Source organism: Trifolium pratense, linkage group LG4 (assembly GCF_020283565.1).
Source record: "Trifolium pratense cultivar HEN17-A07 linkage group LG4, ARS_RC_1.1, whole genome shotgun sequence".
Lineage (NCBI taxonomy): Eukaryota > Viridiplantae > Streptophyta > Magnoliopsida > Fabales > Fabaceae > Trifolium > Trifolium pratense.
In genome coordinates this window covers 38,555,357-38,574,781 of record NC_060062.1, presented here as the reverse complement: position 1 = coordinate 38,574,781, position 19,425 = coordinate 38,555,357, and the positions used below count along the sequence as shown (strand labels likewise).

The window sequence follows — 19,425 nt, the reverse complement described above, 5'->3', positions numbered from 1 at the left end:
AATAATTTCAAGCCGGCTGTTTACATTTTTAAAACATTTCTGACCTAACATCTATCTATTTAACTATATTAAAACCAGTGGCCAGCTTAGGAACTGTCATCTCATTTTTCCAATGATAATTTTTGAAGAGACCTGTTTTGAGTTTCATATACTATTATCAAGGAGTCCCCCACAATGCCATGTAATACTTACTCAACTCATCCTCATTTTGCTCCAATGATAAAAAAATATGCTACTATTAAACAGTCCATACTTTTATATTTTTTTAGTTAGACTTAATTTTTTCTCAAATTGAAATGTTAATTTTAATCACACAAAAATAATAATACTATTTTCCTCGAAACAATGATTTTCTTTGTACACTTTCCTTAAATAAAAAACAGTCACACCTTTTTTCACACTTTCTTTGCAGTAATATTGGTTTTCTTTTCTAGTTATTTTAAACATTTTTTTCATATCAAGTTAACTCTTGTGAGTGTATGAGTGGAGATGGATAGCGATGGCAATGGGTAGAGTATGGGTAGGGTACTATAGTACTCATCCCCATACCCGCAGATTGAAAAAATACCCGTACCCATCCCCATACCCGCGTGGGTAACAACTTTTGCCCCCGTCCCCATACCCTATGAGTACCTAGGTACCCATACCCGTACCCGTTACCCGCATTTTTACTAAAAATAAATTGATCAATTATAAAATATCATATAATTTTAATAGAATTAAAAAAATTTCAAAGATTTTAATATTGACTAATGAAAATTATAAACAAAATTATTACTAACTTTATGTTAAAGTTCATATTTATGTTAAATATTCACATTATTTTTATATTATGTTATAAATAAATATTTTTATTAAAAATATGTAATAGTTTAGTAGAGTTGTATTGTTTTAAATTGATTTACATATATTAGAATATAATAATATAAATAAAATAAATAAATATATATTATGCGGGTATGGGGCGGGGTGGGTACTAAGGTACCCGTACCCGCACCCATACCCGTTCATTTTTGCGGGTAATTACCCATACCCGTGCCCGTACCCAAAATGCGGGTTTTTACCCTACCCGTTGTGGGTAATTTTTGCGGGTACCCTCTGGGTATGGGTCAAATTGCCATCCCTAGAGATGGAGTCTATGGAGATATCATAAGTTTACACAAACTCTTAGAAACTCTTCTTGTTTTACTTATAATTGCTTGTGTTTCCACTATTGTCTGCGTAACTGCATTGCTTTTCTGTCTTCTCATTTCTCCATCTTTTGCATGGTTAAGTCACATAGTACATACAGCTTATTGTTTTATTTTTATGAATTTGAAGCAATCTATCAGTATTTCGAACTCTCATATATGATATAGTATTTTGTGCCCTTTGATATATTACATGTAACTTCTTTGTGATAGTCTTGAACATCCCCATTAACTTATGTAAACCATATAGCCTTTTTGTGTTTCTACTTTCTGAAGGGACTTTGACCTTCCCAAAGTTTTAGTAGAAGTTGAAAGGTGTAAATCATCTTTTGATGAATTATTGACGATTCCGGATCAGGATAACTGGACCTACACCGAAGGCAAATGGACTTCTTGTGTTGATGAACATCCTAGTGACAGAGTTTGCGGTGAGTTTGTCCAAGAGTCTGGTTTCTATTTTTGGATTGCAATATTTGTGTAATTTTAATAATTCATCCTGCACAAAATTTGATAGGAACCATTGGAAATATATAGTTTGTTATCTTGGTTGTACAACTTCATAAGTTAATGAACTGTTTCTGTATAGACTTTTCTTGACCAGGTGCTTATGGGCTTGTTTTTATGCAATACATGCAGATAAAAGATGCTTACATTCTCAATTTGTTTGAGAACAATTTAAGTCGCTTGCCAAGACGGTGCAATGACGGAGACACGGCAAAGTTTTCTTATTGACAGATTAAAGGCGAATGGAGTTACCTGGAAACAATGCCATACAATCATATCCTCACATGAATGAAAGGTGCCCCATTTGATTTATGAGATTCCAAATGAATAATTGCTGTTGTTTATATCCATTTGATTTCATAAAAAAATTACAACAGATTCACCATTGTATATGTTCTCACAACTTAGATGATTCATGAAATTTGGATTACATTTCTAGCTAGGTTGAAGATTATGTAGATAGACGGAACTCGAATATATACCATGCAATATAATATATATTCATGTTTGAATTTGCTTTATTTTTCCATTATAACAAGTCCTAATAAGATTTTAACTATAAGCTAATACAAATACATATACACTAATCTGCATAACAAATTATTCTAGTAAAATTCTTATTAGGGGAGCCAGCAGTTGTTGAATGAGAGTTACGATAGTTTCCTTGGGCAAAGTTCAATCAGTAGGCCTTGATTTGGTGTTGGCATAGGATCCCTGCTGAAAGAATTGTCTGAAAGTCGCTTCCAAATGAACTTAGTCACAAGGTAATGAATTGCCACCAGAGTTTCAACCCTAGCAAACTCATTTCCTGGACATATTCTTGCTCCCCCTCCAAATGGAACAAAGCAATAGGGTGGTGTAGATGCTTGGTTTTCAAATCTACATGGATCAAACTTTGTTGGTTCTGGGAAAATGTTGCTGTCCATGTGAGTCATTGATGTAACCCAAAAGATCTATAAAAAACCAAAGTTTTATGTTAATTAGATTAGATTGCATGGAGAGAAGTTCATCAATGGTAAACACTAAAGTTTCATTTACCTGCCACCCTTTAGGTATAATGTATCCACCATATTCAATATCTGTTGCTGCTTTTCTGAATCCACCAAAGACTGGAGGAACCATTCTAAGAGTTTCCATTGCTACTCTCCAAGTGTACTTCATCTTTGAAAGGTCTTCCCATGTTAGAGGCTCTCCTAAAAGCTTTCCTCTTGCTATCTCTTCCTGTTCTGTAACCATATAATGAATTATATAGAATTCTTTGCCTTAACTTTTATAAATAAATAAAATAAAATCACCGTAAGTATTCTTACCTTGAAGAACAGCTGCACAAATAGCTGGTTCATTAGCCAAGAGCCGGATAATGAAAGTGATTAGAACAGATGATGTGTCATATCCTGCAACCATGAAAAGCATAACATTATGGATGATTTCCTTCTCAGTTAAAATTTGTTTGTCATCTTCAACCATGCTAAGCATGCAGCTGATTAAGTCTTGGCGGGGATTGACGCCAGTTTTCTCCTGTTCAACTGTCTTCTGGTGCACAATCTCCTTCAACATGTTTTGGATCCTTGCGCTTGCCTTGAGGCTGCGGTTGTAGCGCGTGAAGGGTATATTAATTGGGACAGACAGCACCCCTTTCATCAATTCTTGGAACGGGTTCATGAATTGATCTCTTTGTTTTCCACTCTCAAGACCAAACAGAAGAGATGAAATTATGTTGAATGTGAGAGTCTTCATTAGGGGCAATACCTATCAGAAAAAATAAACAAATAATTCAAAGAAGGGTATGTTCTTTGTTGTCTCAAGTTAGAAATCCCTTTAATCATGTATTTGTTTTTTTCTTACAGAAATCATATAAATTAGTCTAATAAACCAAATAATTCAATATTATTTATATTCTCGTATTCAAGTAAATAAGTCATTTGCCCTCAATAAAATCTATGTCGGCACTTCGTTCACATTTATGTGAAATTCTATTTTCTTATATACTTTAAATCAAATTTAGACACACACACACACCTGGAGATTTTACAAAAATCTGCCCGTACCCTTATCTGATACTAGTATTGTACCCGTGTCCGTGCAACATAGATTGTCACAAGTTAAAACCAACGTGACATTTTTATCAGCTTTTATTGTTGTGATGATTTGTAACAACATACCTTGACCTGCTGTTTCCCTTCCCAATGCATCTGAATGTGACTCCTAACTTCTTCATCAATTTTATAAACATATTGTTTCAAAGATTCTGGCTTCAAGAATGAGACAAGTGCACCTCTAACTCTGCTAAGATCTTTGCCACTCAGTTCTTGCAAGTTCCTGTCACCTAATATCATCTTAATAGACTGTATTTGCATGTTAACAATATTGCCACCGCCATTGGTAAATATAAACTTATTTGCAGCCTGTCCATGAATCAAAACAGTTGGTTTTCCAAATAGGCTAAGCTTTGAAATAGGACCATACTTGTTGATTCTGTCTTCAATCCATTTTTCTGCTATGTTGGCGCGCCTAGCTCGAAGATAGCCAAGACTTTGACCAATAATGGGAATTCCAAGTGAACCTGGAGGAACCCTTTTGGATTGTTTGGTTTTTCCTAGCAGAAAGAGAATTGGGATCAGTAAAAGGAGAGCAACAAGGAGAATACCATTCATGGTTCAAGACTTTGTTTTTTAGGTTCTGGAATATCCTCATATAAGAGTGTTTTATATTGATGCTTTTATAATAGGATTTGACATTTTCTTTGATACCTTTATAAGGAGTTTTTAAATAATTTCAAGCCGGCTGTTTACATTATTGAAACTTTTCTGAACTATTATCATTATCAATGAGTCCCCACGATGTCACGTCATACTTACGCAACACATACCAATTTTGCTCCGGTGATAAAAAAATATGCAACTATTAGAAACACATGCAAGTAAAGGAAAAAGTCAGTAACTTTGCAAAACCATTCCCTCTCTCTCACGAGCTCACAGCAACAATAGTCCAAAACCCACCTTCCTCTTAGCCACTCTCATTGCATGCAAGAAACTCTCTTTGCAAAACCATTTAAGATAGTTTCCTCGAGCAAAGTTCAACCAGTAGGCCTTGAGTTGGCGTTGGCATTGGATCCCTGCTGAAAGAATTGTCTGAAAGTAGCTTCCAAATGAACTTAGTCACAAGGTAATGAATTGTCACAAGAGTTTCAACCCTAGCAAACACATATCCTGGACATATTCTTGTTCCCCCTCCAAATGGAACAAAGCAATAGGGTGGTGTAGATGCTTGGTTTTCGAATCTACTCGGATCAAACTTTGACGGTTCTGGGAAAATGTTGTTGTCCATGTGAGTCATTGATGTAACCCAGAAGATCTATAAAAAGACAAGTTTTATGTGAATTAGATTGCATGTTGAGAAGGTCATCAATGACAAACACCAGATTAGGAATGTTCGAACTAAACCATGATTGACAGTTTACGAATTGAATTGAACCAGTTTCAATTAAGTTAGTGAACTATCCATCATAGTTCGGTTTTTTCCGATGAAATTTAGTTTAACAGTTCGGTTTTTTGTTTTTTTTACAACAGTCCTTATTTTCCATTTGGTTTTTGTTTTCAATAGTCTTTATTATCCGTTAATATTAGCAAGTCACAAATAATCAATTCGACTCGAAAAACTACAGGTATACTAGTTCGGATTGAAATGAACAATTAACAGTTCGGTTCAGTTTTACCGAACTGCTGTAACTGTAACGATTCAGTTCACTTTGGTTTCGTTCCTGAACAGAACCATCAACAATTCTAAACCAAGTTTCATTTACCTGCCACCCTTTGGGTATAATGTATCCACCATATTTAATATCGGTTGCCGCTTTTCTGAAGCCACCAAAGATGGGAGGAAACATTCTCAGAGTTTCCATTGCTACTCTCCAAGTGTACTTCATCTTTGAAAGATCTTCCCATGTCAGAGGCTCTCCTAAAAGCTTGCCTTTTGCTATCTCTTCCTGTTCTGTAACCATATAATGTAATATAAAGAATTCCTTGCCTTAACTTTTAAACAAAAAATAAAATAAAATCACTATAAGTATTCTTACCTTGAAAAACAGCTGCACAAATAGCTGGTTCATTAGCCAATAGCCGGATAATGAAAGTGATTAGAACAGACGATGTGTCATGTCCTGCGACCATGACAAGCACAGCATTATGGATGATTTCCTTCTCAGTTAAAACTTGTTTGTCATCTTCAACCATGTTAAGCAAGCAACTGATTAAGTCTTGGCGGGGATTGTTGTCAAATCTCCTTCAACATGTTTTGGATCTTTGCAGTTGCCTTGAGGCTGCGGTTGTAGCGCGTGAAGGGTATATTAATTGGGACAGACAACATTCCTTTCATCATTGCTTGGAAGGGATTCATGAATTGATCTCTTTGTTTTCCACTCTCAAGACCAAACAGAAGAGAACAAATTATGTTGAATGTGAGAGTCTTCATCAGCGGCAATACCTATCAGAAATAATAAACAAATAATTCAAAGGGTAAGTTCTTTGTTGTCACAAGTTATAAATTCATGTAATTCAATACCACTTATAATCTCCTATTCAAGTAAATTAAGTCATTTGCCCTCGTTAAAATCTGTCAGCAATTTGATCATGTTTATATCGAATTCTATTTACTTGGACATTTTAAAAAAATCAGCAGAACTCGTATCTATCTGGCACTAGTATTATACCTGTGTCCATTCAATAGAGAGGATCCGATCTTATAGATAGCCACAAGTTAAAACCAACACGACTTTTTATTAACTTTTATTGTTGTTGTGATTCGTAACAACATACCTTGATCTGCTGCTTCCCTTCCCAATGCATCAGAATGTGACTCCTAACTTCTTCATCAATTTTACCAACATATTGTTTTAAAGATTCTGGCTTCAAGAATGAGACAAGTGCACCTCTAACTCTACTATGACCTTTGCCACTCAGCTCCAACAAGTTCCTGTCACCTAATATCATCTTAACAGACCGTGTTTGCTGGTTAACAATACTGTCACCGTCATCGGTGAATATAAACTTATTTGCAGCCTGTCCATGAATCAAAACAGTTAGTTTTCCAAATAGGCTTAGCTTTGAAATAGGACCATACTTGTTGGTTCTGTCTTCAATCCATTTTTCTGCTGTGATGACGCGCATAGCTCGAAGAAGGCCAAGACGTTGACCAATAATGGGAATTCCAAGTGAACCTGGAGGGACCCTTTTGGATGGTTTGGTTCTTTTTAGCAGAAAGAGAATTGGGACGAGTAAGAGGAGAGCAACAAGGAGAACAATAGTCATGGTTCAAGACTTTATTTTTCAGGTTCTGGAATATCCTGATATGAGAGTGTTTTATATTGATGTTTGTATATGAGGATTTGACATTTTTTTGATTCCTTGATTTCAGTTTTTAAATGAAACATTCCGGCTGTGTACATTATTAAATTTTTTTTGATCTAACATCTGTCTATTTAACTATATTAAAACCAGTGTCATCTTATGTGTCATCATATTCATAAAATTCTAAAGCCTATATAATTTGTTATCTTGGTTTTACCACTTCATAAGTTAATGAACTGAAAATTACTCCATCAACATTGAATAGAAAATTATTGTAAGAGTTGTGAAAGTGGCATGTTTGTTGATCACTCCAATTCTGCAATGTACATTTAGTATTATAGTATTACCTACTTACCAAATCATAGAACATATACATTGGCCGGGTGTGTGACTATTGTGAATCTTAGAGTACCGAGTTCGATTCCTACTAAAAATAAAGTTCATATTTGAATTTGCTTTATTTTTCCCTTAAAACACGTTCTCCTAATAAGATTTTAACAATAAAGTATGTATTGAAGTTGAACACAAAATAATCTAATACAGATATACATTAATCTTCATAACATACTAAGATAGTTGTTTCCGTGGGAAAAGTTCAATAAGTAGGCCTTGAGTTGGTGTTGGCATTGGATCCCTGCTGAAAGAATTGTCTGAAAGTCGCTTCCAACTGAACTTGGTTACAAGGTAATGAATTGCCACAAGAATTTCAACCCTAGAAAACTCATATCCTGGACATATTCTTGCTCCCCCTCCAAATGGAACAAAGCAATAAGGTGGTGTAGATGCTTGGTTTTCAAATCTACTCGGGTCAAATTTTGACGGTTCAGGGAAAATGTTGTTGTCCATGTGAGTCATTGATGTAACCCAAAAGATCTATAAAACAAACAAAGTTTTGTGTTAATTAGATTCCATGTTGACAAGTTCATCAATGACATACACCAGAATTTTATTTACCTGCCACCCTTTAGGTATAACGTATCCGTCATATTCAATATCTGTTGCTGCTTTTCTGAATCCACCAAAGATGGGAGGAAACCTTCGAAGAGTTTCATTTGCTACCCTCCAAGTGTACTTCATCTTTGAAAGGTCTTCCCATGTTAGAGGCTCTCCCAAGAGCTTGCCTTTGGCTATTTCTTCCTGTTCTGCAAGTGCAACCATATATAATCAAATAAGTATTCTCAATTGACAATTTCTTGTATGAATACCATGCTTATTAGGGACAACCAATCTATGCATACCTTGAAGAACAGCTGCACAAATAGCTGGTTCATTAGCCAAGAGCCTGATAATGAAAGTGATTAAAATAGATGATGTATCATGCCCTGCAACCATGACAAGCATAGCATTATGGATGATTTCATTCTCAGTTATAACTTGTTTGTCATCTTCAACCATGCTAAGCATGCAACTGATTAAGTCTTGGCGGGAATTTGCGCCATTTTTGTCGTGTTCAACTTTCTTCTGGTGCACAATCTCCTTCAACAACTTTTGGATCCTTGCACTAGCCCTGAGGCTGCGGTTGTATCGTGTGAAGGGTGCATTAATTGGGACTGACCACATTCCTTTAATCATTGCTTGGAAGGGATTCATGAATCGATCTCTTTGTTTTCCACTCTCAAGACCAAACAGTAGGGAACAAATTATGTTGAATGTGAGAGTCTTCATTAGTGGCAATACCTGTCAGAAAAAACAAAAAACAGTGATATGAGGTATGTTGTCACAAGTTTTAAATCCCTGTAATCAAGTATTTATTTGTTCAGAAATCATACAATATACTCTCAATGAAATCTATATCAGCAATTTGACCATGTATGGCATCAAATTCGATTATCTAATATACTCTATATTAATCTATATTAACATAGATTGTCACAAGTTAAAATCAACCTTTTTTTTTCAGCTTTTGCTTATGTTAAGATTTGTAACAACATACCTTAACCTGCTTTTTCCCTTCCCAATGCATCCGAATGTGACTCCGAACTTCTTCATCAATTTTAGAAACATATTGTTTCAAAGATTCCGGCTTCAAGAATGAGACAAGTGCACCTCTAACTCTACTATGATCTTTGCCACTCAACTCCAACAAGTTCCTATCACCTAATATCATCTTAATGGACTGTGTTTGCTGATTAACAATTGAGTCACCGCCATTAGCAAATATAAACTTATTTGCAGCCTGTCCATGAATCAAAACAGTTGGTGTTCCAAAAAGACTTAGCTTTGAAATAGGACCATACTTGTTGATTCTGTCTTCTATCCATTTTTCTGCTGTGTTGGCGCGCATAGCTCGAAGTAGGCCAAGACTTTGACCAATAATGGGAATTCCAAGTGAACCTGGAGGAACCCTTTTGGATGGTTTTGTACTTCTTAGCAGAAAGAGAATTGGAATCAGTAAAAGGAGGGCAACAAGGTAAATACTAGTCATGATTCAAGACTTTGTTTTTCAGGTTGTTGAATATTATGAATATATGATATTAGAGTGTTTTATGTTGATGCTTTTATAAGAGGATTTGATATTTTCTTTGATTCCTTGATTGGAGTATTCAAATGAAAACAAGCCGGCATGGTGTACATTATTAAAACTTTTCTGATCTGTCACCAATCATATTTATAAAACTCTAAAGGGTGCATTTGATTTGCAAGAGGTAAGTACCAGACGGAGCAAAACATGACAAAATTTTAAGGTATTTGACAACTTTTTGTATTGTACGATTTTGTAGATAAAATATTATTTTGGTATTTTAGACAATTTGTACTTGAGACAAAAATTTGTCTTGTGATTTAGTGATGAGGGACAATAATTTTAATTTTTGTTCATTTTCAAAAACAGTTTTAAAATCAAATACAATATAAATTTCATTGTCGTGTTTGATTCTTATTTTTTTTTAGCAAATAAATGCATACTAAACCCATTCCCATCCCTGTGCGTGTCATCTTTACAAAACTCTATGTTACACGTAAATATTCGTCAAAAAAAAGTGGGCAAGAGACCAATAAACCTTGAACTTGATGGAGTGGTATTTGAGCTTGATTCAAATTTCATTGTTTAGGGTTCATACTATTATCTTTTTTGAGGATTTTTTTGTCTTATCTCTTCTAATTAAATATATTGTAATAAATTATATAAAATTAAATTATATATTTTAATTAAGTATACCAAAAAGAATTATAAATTAATAAGAAAATAAAGTAAAATATTTAGTAGAAAGTGCCAAAATAATTCACAAAAAACTTTGAACCAGACCCAGTATAGGTTCAGAAGCAAGGCCGAGGCCAAGATCGTTTGTCTATGAAACCGCCAAAAATCGCGTAGAATCGGTGTGAACCAAGAAAACCGGTGAACTGGTCCCAATTCGTCCCGACTTTTTTTTTTGTTAAATATGTTTTTGATCGCTTTAAATATGCCAAATTTTGTTTTTAGTCCTTATAAAAAATTTCTACAAATTTTAGTATCTATATTTTTTTAAAGTTCGCGTATCACTTTCGATTTTTTTTTTGTTTGAAAATTATCATTATTAAGACCATAAAATATAATTAGTTTTTCCGTAAAAAAAATAAAATATAATTAGATTAATAATTTAACTATTTATTATTCTATTTTTGTTAATTTATCTATGACTTCAAATTAAAGATTAAATTGTCAAACTAATGATATGTTTTCAAAAAATGTCATTTAAAATATACGTGAACTTTTAAAGAAAATGTAGGAACTAAAATTGAAAATTTAAAGAACTAATTTAAAGAAATTCTTTAGAGAACTAAAAATAAAATTTGATATAATTAGTGGACTAAAAGTATATTTAACTTTTTTATTTGAGTAATCAGTCAATTTAGTCCCTAAACTATCACTCTCTCACCAACTTAGTCCCTAAACTATTAAAAATAACTAAAAGGTTCCTAATCTATTTTCCATCCGTCAATTTAGTCCCTAAACTATCAATCTCTCACCAACTTAGTCCCTAAACTATTAAAAACAACTAAAAGGTCCCTAATCTATTTTACATCCGTCAATTTAGTCCCTAAACTATCACCCTCTCACCAACTTAGTCCCTAAACTATTAAAAACAACTAAAAGGTCCCTAATCTATTTTTCATCCGTCAATTTAGTCATCGGTTAACTTGTCTATAAAATCCTAAAATATTATCACCCTTTCTTTTTCCACGTGCTTCGACGAAAAACAACCACCCTGCTCGCCGCCAACCACTCCACTCTCCGGCAACAACCGTTTTGCTCGCAACGCAAATATAACATCTAGTCGCCGAACTCAATTCATTCTTTCAGAATAATCATTTAGAACGAAAGAGATCTTTAGTATGAAAAAAGTGGCAATTGTCGGTTTTTTTTTTTAACACAGAATATTTTTTTTATTCAACTTTTTGACTGAAAGATTAAAAAAAAAATGATATGATTCAACCGTTTTTGGTTTTATAGCTTGTTGTTTTGTCTGGTTTAATAATACTGCTTATCCTAGTGAGTTTTATAGTCCCACTGGACCGGAAGCTTCTCAAGCTCAAACATTTACTTTTCTTGTTAGTGACTACGCTAAAATCAGGTCTGTTTTTTGTTCTCACTTTTGTAAATTTGTAAGGGTTTGTGATTTTGTTTTATCCCTTTGAAGTTTATACTGTGATCTCTTGTTTCTTGCGGGTCTGGGAGTTTTTTTATCCTTCTATTCCTTTTCTTCTGTTTTAGTATGCTAACAAAGTCTTATTAACTTTCAAGCATTTGTATGGTGAATTATCTTTGCAGGCTGATTGTGTTATTGGTAATACTAGTAGGAGCTAGCTTTTTTCATCCATGCTAGTGTGTTAAAAAGTGCCTTGAGATATTATAACAGGTTTGTTAGGAATCATAAAATGATGTTTGTGAGGGACTAAATTGAAGGATGTGAATATAGTTTAAGGACCTTTTAGTTGTTTTTAATAGTTTAGGGACCAAGTTGGTGAGAGAGTAATAGTTTAGGGACTAAATTGACGGAAGAAAAATAGATTAGGGACCTTTTAGTTGTTTTTAATAGTTTAGATACTAAGTTGGTGAGAAAGTGATAGTTTAAGGACTAAATTTAACTATTGTTGTTTTTATTTCTTTTACAAAAAAACACAGAAATTTTATTCTATTCTAAAAAAAAAGCCTTTCCCCTCATTCATCTTCTCAAACCATAACGCGTGAAAGCCTTTTTCCCTCCACCCTCCACCCTCCACCGTCAATTGCTGCTTGCGTCGTCGCCTCCAGCTGCTCCTCCACTGGTAAGATAGCTGAAGGAGAAGAATTTAGTGAACAACAATGTCCAAGTCTTGCAAGGGTTTGGCTATGGAATTAGTCAAGTGTCTCAGTGATTCTGATTGTGTTAAGGTTATGTTTGTTTTTCTCTACTATTTTTCTGATTTTATTCATTTTTTTTTAAAAAAAAGTTTTTTTTTTTTTAAAATAATTATTTTGTTAGTGTGATTGTTGCAATGTTTAATTTTGATTGTTGTGATGTTGAATGAGTTATGTGTGTGTGTTGGTGAATAGGTTGAGAATAGATCTTACAGGGAATGTGCTGGAGAGAAGAGTCCATCAATATCAAGTGAGTGTGTTGGACTTAGGGAAACATATTTCAATTGCAAAAGAGGCCAGGCAAGTTTTTTTATTTCTTGGCTTTTTAAGTTAGCATGTTATTTTGTATTTTAGTTAGTATGGTTAGTTGTTAAGTATGAAACACCGACACAGATTCCGGAAACGACACTTAGACATGTTAATAATTTGAGGAAATTATATGATTGAAGTGAATGTATTGTAGTCACGTGGGTCGGTTCGGACACCGACACTAGACACACCTTCGATCAGTCAGTGCTACAGAGGTTATTAAACCCTTAAGTGGGTTAGTTAGCGTTAGTATGGTTAGTTGTTAAGTATGAAGCACGGACAATGACACGGATACCGGAAAGGACACTGAGCCATGGTAATAATTTGAGGAAATTATGTAGTCACGTGTATCGGTGTCGGACACTGACGCATGTCGGACACCAGAGGTTGTTAGCCGCATAAGTGGGTTACTTAGCTTGTTAGTTTGAGTTGGTTAGTTAGTTTTTAGTCTTGTTAGTTATTGTATTTCAGTTAGCTTAATTAGTTGTTAACTATGAAGCGCAGACACATACACCTGACACGACACTGGTACGGACACTAGACATGCCTTCAATTAGAAGTGTCGGTGCTACAGAGGTTGTAGTTAGCTTGTTAGGTTGAGTTGTTTGGTTAGTTTTTGGTTTTGATCGTGATGAAAGATTCCTAGAGTTTGTAAAGCTTGTAGAGAATTCAATGATGAAAGTCATGGAGTAAGGAATACTAAACTGGAAATTTAGTGGCTTCAGCAGAACGCACTGATTGTTGTGTTTCTGCAAGATGTGTAATTTCTATCAGGCCTTCTTATTTCTAACAATATGTCTGCTAGTAGATTGTGTGCCCTTACTGCACCTGCGATTCTCCCTTCCTGTTTGCAAATGGGTAAACAACCATTTTGGTCCATGAATATGTGAGGCGCTGTAACTATAGTCCCTGGTTGTATCAAAATTATGAAAACACACCAAAATGTGTCTTTTGTTAGTCATTTTTGTCCTCAAATTTGCTTTAGTAAGTGAGTTTGGTACTCAAATGTGTTTTCCGTTGATCAATTTAGTCCATAAAATTACTAACAAAAGAAACACTTGAGGATGTGTTTGTAAGTTAGAAACACATTTAGGGGGCCAAAATGGTTGTTTATCCATTTGCAAATAATGGGTGTGGGACACTACAGATATGGTCATCTAAGCATCAAAGGCTTGAGAACTTCAACACAGAAGTAGATGGTCTGAGGATTACCAAAGCTCAAGGGTTCTCCTGTTATTTGCGCTGGTTGCATGGTTGGAAAGAAGCACGTGGAAGCTATTCAAAAGAAGATTTCTTTGACAGCTTCTCAAAGATGTGACCTTGTTCATTTTGACATTTGTGGACCCATCAAGTAGCAAATAAGATGTACTTCATCACTTTTTTTTATGACTTAAGTAGAAAAACAGGGGTTTGCTTTCTGCTAGAAAAATCTGCTGCCTTTGATAGTTTCAAGAAGCTCAAGATTATGGTTAAAAAGATTCTGGAAATTCCATATGCATCCTAAGAACAGAGAGGGGTGGTGAGCAGACTTCCTCAGAATTTAATGAATTTTGCAGAACTATGGGCCTAAACAGACAACTCACCATGAAATACTGTCCATAGTAGAATGAAGTAGCGGAAAAGAAAATAGAACTGCATTGAATATGTTTAGAAGTATGTTGTCAGAAAGAGAGGTTCCTAAAGAATTTTGGACAATATTGTGCTCTAGTGGTAAAGGATGTCGCACCTGTGGAGGATCGAAGTGGAATCAATCCTTCAGTTCACAATTTTTGAATATTTGGGGGCATAGTACAATATTAATGTGCAGATACACAGAGAAAGAGATTGGACAACAAGAATATCATGTGCGTGCTCGTGGGAGTCAATGAAGCCAGGAGTTTGATATATGACAGATCTAGGCAGAATGAGACATTTCGTTTGAATAGAAGCGACTCAAAATAATGGTGGAATATTCATTTGTCAACAAAAGTATGCGAAGGAGTAATGGAAAGGTTTGGTTTGGAAAAGAGTAATATGGTGAACAATCCAATTGTCCCAGGATGTAAGATATCACGAGACAATGTAAGAAGAACCTTGGAGCTTGGAACTCTTTACAAAAGGAGTAAAGGGATGAGTTTGATAGCATACTTGGATAGTGATTAGGGACTATGCAGGGGATGTGGACGATAAAAAGAGTACATCAGGATATGTCTCTATGCTTGGGTCAGGATCCATTTCACGGTCTTCCAAGAAGCAGCCAGTGGCACAATTACTGCCACAGAGGCTGAATTCATTGCTGCAGCATCTTGTGCTTGTCGAGGGGTTTGGTTAAGAAGAATCTTAGAGAAGCTTGGATATGAACAAAGGAAGCCACCGTCAATTTCTGTGATAACAATTCCACTATCAAGTTGTCCAGGAATCCAGTCATGCATGGCAGCTACCATACAGATGTGAGATTCCATTTTCTTCGCAATCTCAATAGAGAAGGAATCATTGAATTGGTGCATTGCAAGTTTGCATCTCACAGGAGCATTAATTAGACATAATGACTAAGCCTTTAAAGTTGGAGTCCTTCTATATTCTTAGAAACAAATTTGGTATGTGCACAAGTGCTGGAGCATCTTTGCAATGTGATGGACTTTAGCCAAATAATCTGGTAATTTGTAAACTAGGCAATTTCTAATGTGCACAAGTGAGATATGTATCATTGTATTGTATGATACACAACTTTTTTTAATCGTTAGATAAAGAATCCCAACAGATTTCATAATATGCCCAACTTACTGAATCTTTTTTATGTCATCTGCCTCATGTACATGTCAGACCAAGGCAGCTACCCTTTTCCCCATTCCCTCCCTCTGCCCAGTGCTACGCTGATCAGTGACTTAGGAACAAAAACTTAGGAAATTTGGAAGAAAAATTTAGGAACAAAAACTTAGAAATTTGGAAGTTGTTCTGAAGCATTTTGTCCATCTTTATTGTGCTTAAATATAGGGTAACAAGATGAACAAAAACTAAGGAATTATGGAAAAAGTTGTTGAAGAAGGAAGTTATTGCCGCTACATTAGGAAGCAGAAAAGGAATTGGCCATTTTCTAAATTAAAATTGAACTTCATTTAGTTAATTAGGGTTTTAAAAAGGGAAATCACCACCATTAAAATAGAAAACGAAAACGGATGCAAAACAATAAAATTGAGAGGAAGGTACTGGTATTGCCTCCAGCATGGAACCCTCTATTGCTTCCAATAGATGTTTGTTCATCCCTCTAGTCTCCCTTGTAAAAACTGCAGTGGCATTCGCCGCATCTTTATGTACCGACCCAGCTTAGGGAGCACTTGGCAGAGATGATAGGGAGGGAGAGGGGGAAGGATATAGTGTAGACAGTTCAACTTAACATTTGATGGATCACTTTAATCTAATGATGAAAACAAGTTGTGCGTCATACAACACTTATTGCCCTTGTGCACATTAGAAGGAGCCATGTTGGTAACTGATATATGGTTGCAAGTTTGGAATTGAAAAGTTAGGAATGGAAAGCCAATCTATGAGCTTCTTGGAAAATTATTCAGAGTGATAGGATGAACATTTATTTGGGACTGCAAGGTACAGTTAATGAAGATAAAATAGCACTGAACTTGGGGACATGAGGTAGTGCGAGTAATCGTTTATGATTTATTTGACCTTGCGTCTTGCTTTAGCTTTCAAAGTACAGGAAGACAATGGTATCATTTTAGTCTCAGAAGTTTGAGACTTGATAGTTTTTCTCTCTTAAATGGTTCTTGTATTCAAGATTATGCTCCCTCATGAAAGTTTTGAGGAATGACACTAGATAGAAGTTGAAATGATTTGATGGTTAAAGTTATAATGTCAATGTATGTGATATTGGCCTAGTTTGGATTAGCTTTTAGCTTATTGGAGATTTCAGTTAAAATAAGTTGATGATTTATCAGTTACGAAAAAGTCTTACATGCTTATGAAGTTAAACTAGATTATATACACAAGCTAATTTCAACACATGTGAGAACCTATTGTGGCAAAAATCTTTTCGTTGACTGCATGATAGTTGTTGATTTTACTTGGTCAGGATAGAAACTAACGACCATTAGTAGTGATGCAATGTAATTCAGGTTTGAATTAAACCATGTTAACTATAAGAATGCGGTCTTTGTTAGTAGTGATGCATATATGCAACTTTGTCCTTCATGGCCTATATTATAGAACTTAGATTACAATAATTCATATCAGTTGATAAAGATGAATAAACCATCAATTTAAACTCTAAACTATATGAAAATGAAAATGCTAAGTAGTCCCTTGTATTTCTTGTCAATATATAATAGCAGAGACTAGTTTGATAGATTGCATATACTTTAGACATAGATTTGTACGACTCCCTATTTCGCCATTCACATGTTCAAATAGTGTAATTATTATGGTCTAGAGAATCAATCGTAAAAATGTGTATGTTTCATGAAGAAAATGAATAAATTTATGTTAGTAATTATATGTAAGCTTCAAAATTCAGTATGATGTTGAAATTAAACAGCTAATTTGTTTTCTTCATTCTTCACAGATTGACATGAGAGCAAGGATTCGTGGAAACAAAGGGTATTAACGATGCCATACACTGGAAAACTGTGGTATTGTACTGTCCTTTTTCAGTACTTTCAATTTTTTACTCAAGATGAAGTCAAGGTGAAAGATGAAGATAAATCAGAGAAATTGGAGGCTGTAATAATTGTTTGATTTCATGGCATTGTAAGTTTCCATGCACCTAACAAGTGGAATTTTGATATGTTAGAGAGAACACTAATATATAGACAATACACCAAGGGTTAGATTAGTATAATAATAATCAAGCCATAGTTTCAATTTATTTCATAATTCATCACTGGAAATGTTATGAACTACAATATGATCTCTCTGGCCGAAAGTATTAAAAAATTGACGGTAACACATAATTTTCCCTAACGTGTTGAGTCAACAATCAGAGAGGTGGGCACCGCCAGGCGAGATACAGGAATGCTTCCTATCTCAAGATTAATATAGACATTGACTTGTATACAATTGTCATCTGGGATTGGCAGAAAACTAAATCATTTTTCTTCTCCAAAACATAGGTTCTTCATCTTCATAAGAATTGTTTAAGTCAAACCCCAAAATGTTTTCAGCAACAGCAAGAAACTATTTCTACTAGTAAGGCAGTTTAACCCTTTAACTACAATTTGTGTGTGCCATTTGGATAAAGTTTCTAATTTTTATTTTTGGTATAGTTCAAATTGATTTTTTTAATTTTGCTTCTGAGTTAATAATTATCACCATGTTACGCAACACACGGGTTTATTACTAGTTTATTTCATAATTCATCATCAAGTTGCTGTGAGGTTAGCAAAATTGTGCATATGTGAGGGAAAATAATTCTGGACAATAGAGGTGTTAAATATCATTGGAAAAATCGATAGATTTAAAGATGAATTAGCCTAATATAAAAATCTAATATGATATCAGATTTTATCGAATCACCATTTATATCCACAATATTGTTGGTGCTCGGAAGAGTTTATAAAGAGAGGTATCTCTTATCTTACAAATCGATTTTGTAAGGATGAATTAGGCCAATATAAAAACCTAATATCCCATTGCTACTCGGTAAGCATTTGCACATTTTAGAAGCACATTCTTTTAATCCGATTGTTCTTAACAAATTTGTAAATTATGATTGTGGTTTTTACACATGTTGCTTATTGCTAGCTTTGGAATCAAGTATATTATCCTAATTGTCATCAACATAATTAACGAATTCACCCTGCAAAAATAACTTATAATCAGCAGCATATATCATTGATCAAATCCGTCACTCCACCACAGTCTCGTGAATCGTTTGAATAACTGATTAATCAGACGAGAATAAAGATAGAGTCTCATTCTACATGTCAATACCGAAAGTAACTAAAATATAAAACCAAATTACATGTGTGACATACAACTAATCCAACTATCTGAATGTGGCTCCGAACTTCTACATCAATTTTACCAACATATTGTTTCAGAGATTCTGGTTTCAAGAATGAGACAAGTGCACCTCTAACTCTTCTATATTTTTGCCACTCAGTTCAAGCAAGTTCCTGTCACTTAATACTGTGTTTGCTGATTAACAATTGTGTCACCGCCATTAGGGAATAAAAACTTATTTGCAGTCTGTCCATGAATCAAACAGTTGGTGTTCCAAAGAGGCTTAGCTTTGAAATAGGACTTTATAATAAGAGCATCTCCAATTGGGATCTTTCCTCTATTTAGCATCATCAAAAAAAGTTATTATTATCATTGCAACAATTTCTCTTTCTACGATAAACAATAAACAACTAAATACTAATATAACTTGAATTTTGAAAATGTCAAATAAAAAGTGCTAATTTACCCCAAAAATATACATTTAGAAATTAGTAGAGTATATTTATTTAGCTTGTATTTAGTTTAATGATATATAGTTGAAATATGTATCATTTTTGAATGACTTTGTAATATGTTTTTACATACTAACACCCTATTTAAGATAGTGGGCAAGAGACCAATGAGTGGTCTTTGAGCTTGATTCAAAGCCAGTGGTTGTGGTTGATGCTCTTATCTTTCTGACTTTGGTGTGACAATCAATAAGTGCAAGGGACTTATTCAGAGTTCTATTGATTACATATTTTTCTTTGCCTAGAAAGATACAAAGTTGGCAGTTCATCCTTGCAATGATGGCTCCAATCTTCCCACAGTTTCACGAGTTATTACT

The 19,425-nt window shown here is 34.5% G+C and overlaps 4 protein-coding genes across 4 annotated transcripts; 1 reads left to right on the top strand and 3 right to left on the bottom strand.

Moving 5' to 3' along the window:
* Nucleotides 1–2,086: 2,086 nt before the first annotated feature.
* LOC123882222 (beta-amyrin 28-monooxygenase-like) lies at nucleotides 2,087–4,497 on the bottom strand. Its single transcript, XM_045931032.1, has 4 exons — nucleotides 3,857–4,497; nucleotides 3,005–3,443; nucleotides 2,733–2,920; nucleotides 2,087–2,647 (listed from the first exon to the last, which is right to left on the bottom strand). Exons 1-4 carry the CDS (start codon nucleotides 4,346–4,348, stop codon nucleotides 2,345–2,347), a joined length of 1,422 nt encoding a protein of 473 aa, XP_045786988.1. The 5' UTR covers nucleotides 4,349–4,497; the 3' UTR covers nucleotides 2,087–2,344.
* Nucleotides 4,498–4,745: 248 nt separating this feature from the next.
* On the bottom strand, nucleotides 4,746–7,225 carry LOC123882219 (cytochrome P450 716B1-like). The gene is given in 5 exon segments (XM_045931029.1): nucleotides 4,746–5,048; nucleotides 5,497–5,684; nucleotides 5,770–5,957; nucleotides 5,959–6,176; nucleotides 6,509–7,225. Coding segments are annotated over 5 exon segments (1,389 nt in total). The 5' UTR covers nucleotides 7,001–7,225.
* A 111-nt stretch (nucleotides 7,226–7,336) lies between these two features.
* LOC123882218 (cytochrome P450 716B1-like) lies at nucleotides 7,337–9,590 on the bottom strand. The gene is made up of 4 exons (XM_045931028.1): nucleotides 8,973–9,590; nucleotides 8,278–8,716; nucleotides 7,994–8,181; nucleotides 7,337–7,912 (listed from the first exon to the last, which is right to left on the bottom strand). The coding sequence occupies exons 1-4, from the start codon at nucleotides 9,462–9,464 to the stop codon at nucleotides 7,607–7,609; spliced, it is 1,425 nt and encodes a 474-aa protein (XP_045786984.1). The 5' UTR covers nucleotides 9,465–9,590; the 3' UTR covers nucleotides 7,337–7,606.
* A 2,549-nt stretch (nucleotides 9,591–12,139) lies between these two features.
* LOC123882217 (cytochrome c oxidase assembly factor 5) lies at nucleotides 12,140–17,601 on the top strand. The gene is made up of 3 exons (XM_045931026.1): nucleotides 12,140–12,392; nucleotides 12,555–12,659; nucleotides 17,221–17,601. The coding sequence occupies exons 1-3, from the start codon at nucleotides 12,324–12,326 to the stop codon at nucleotides 17,260–17,262; spliced, it is 216 nt and encodes a 71-aa protein (XP_045786982.1). The 5' UTR covers nucleotides 12,140–12,323; the 3' UTR covers nucleotides 17,263–17,601.
* Nucleotides 17,602–19,425: the final 1,824 nt, after the last annotated feature.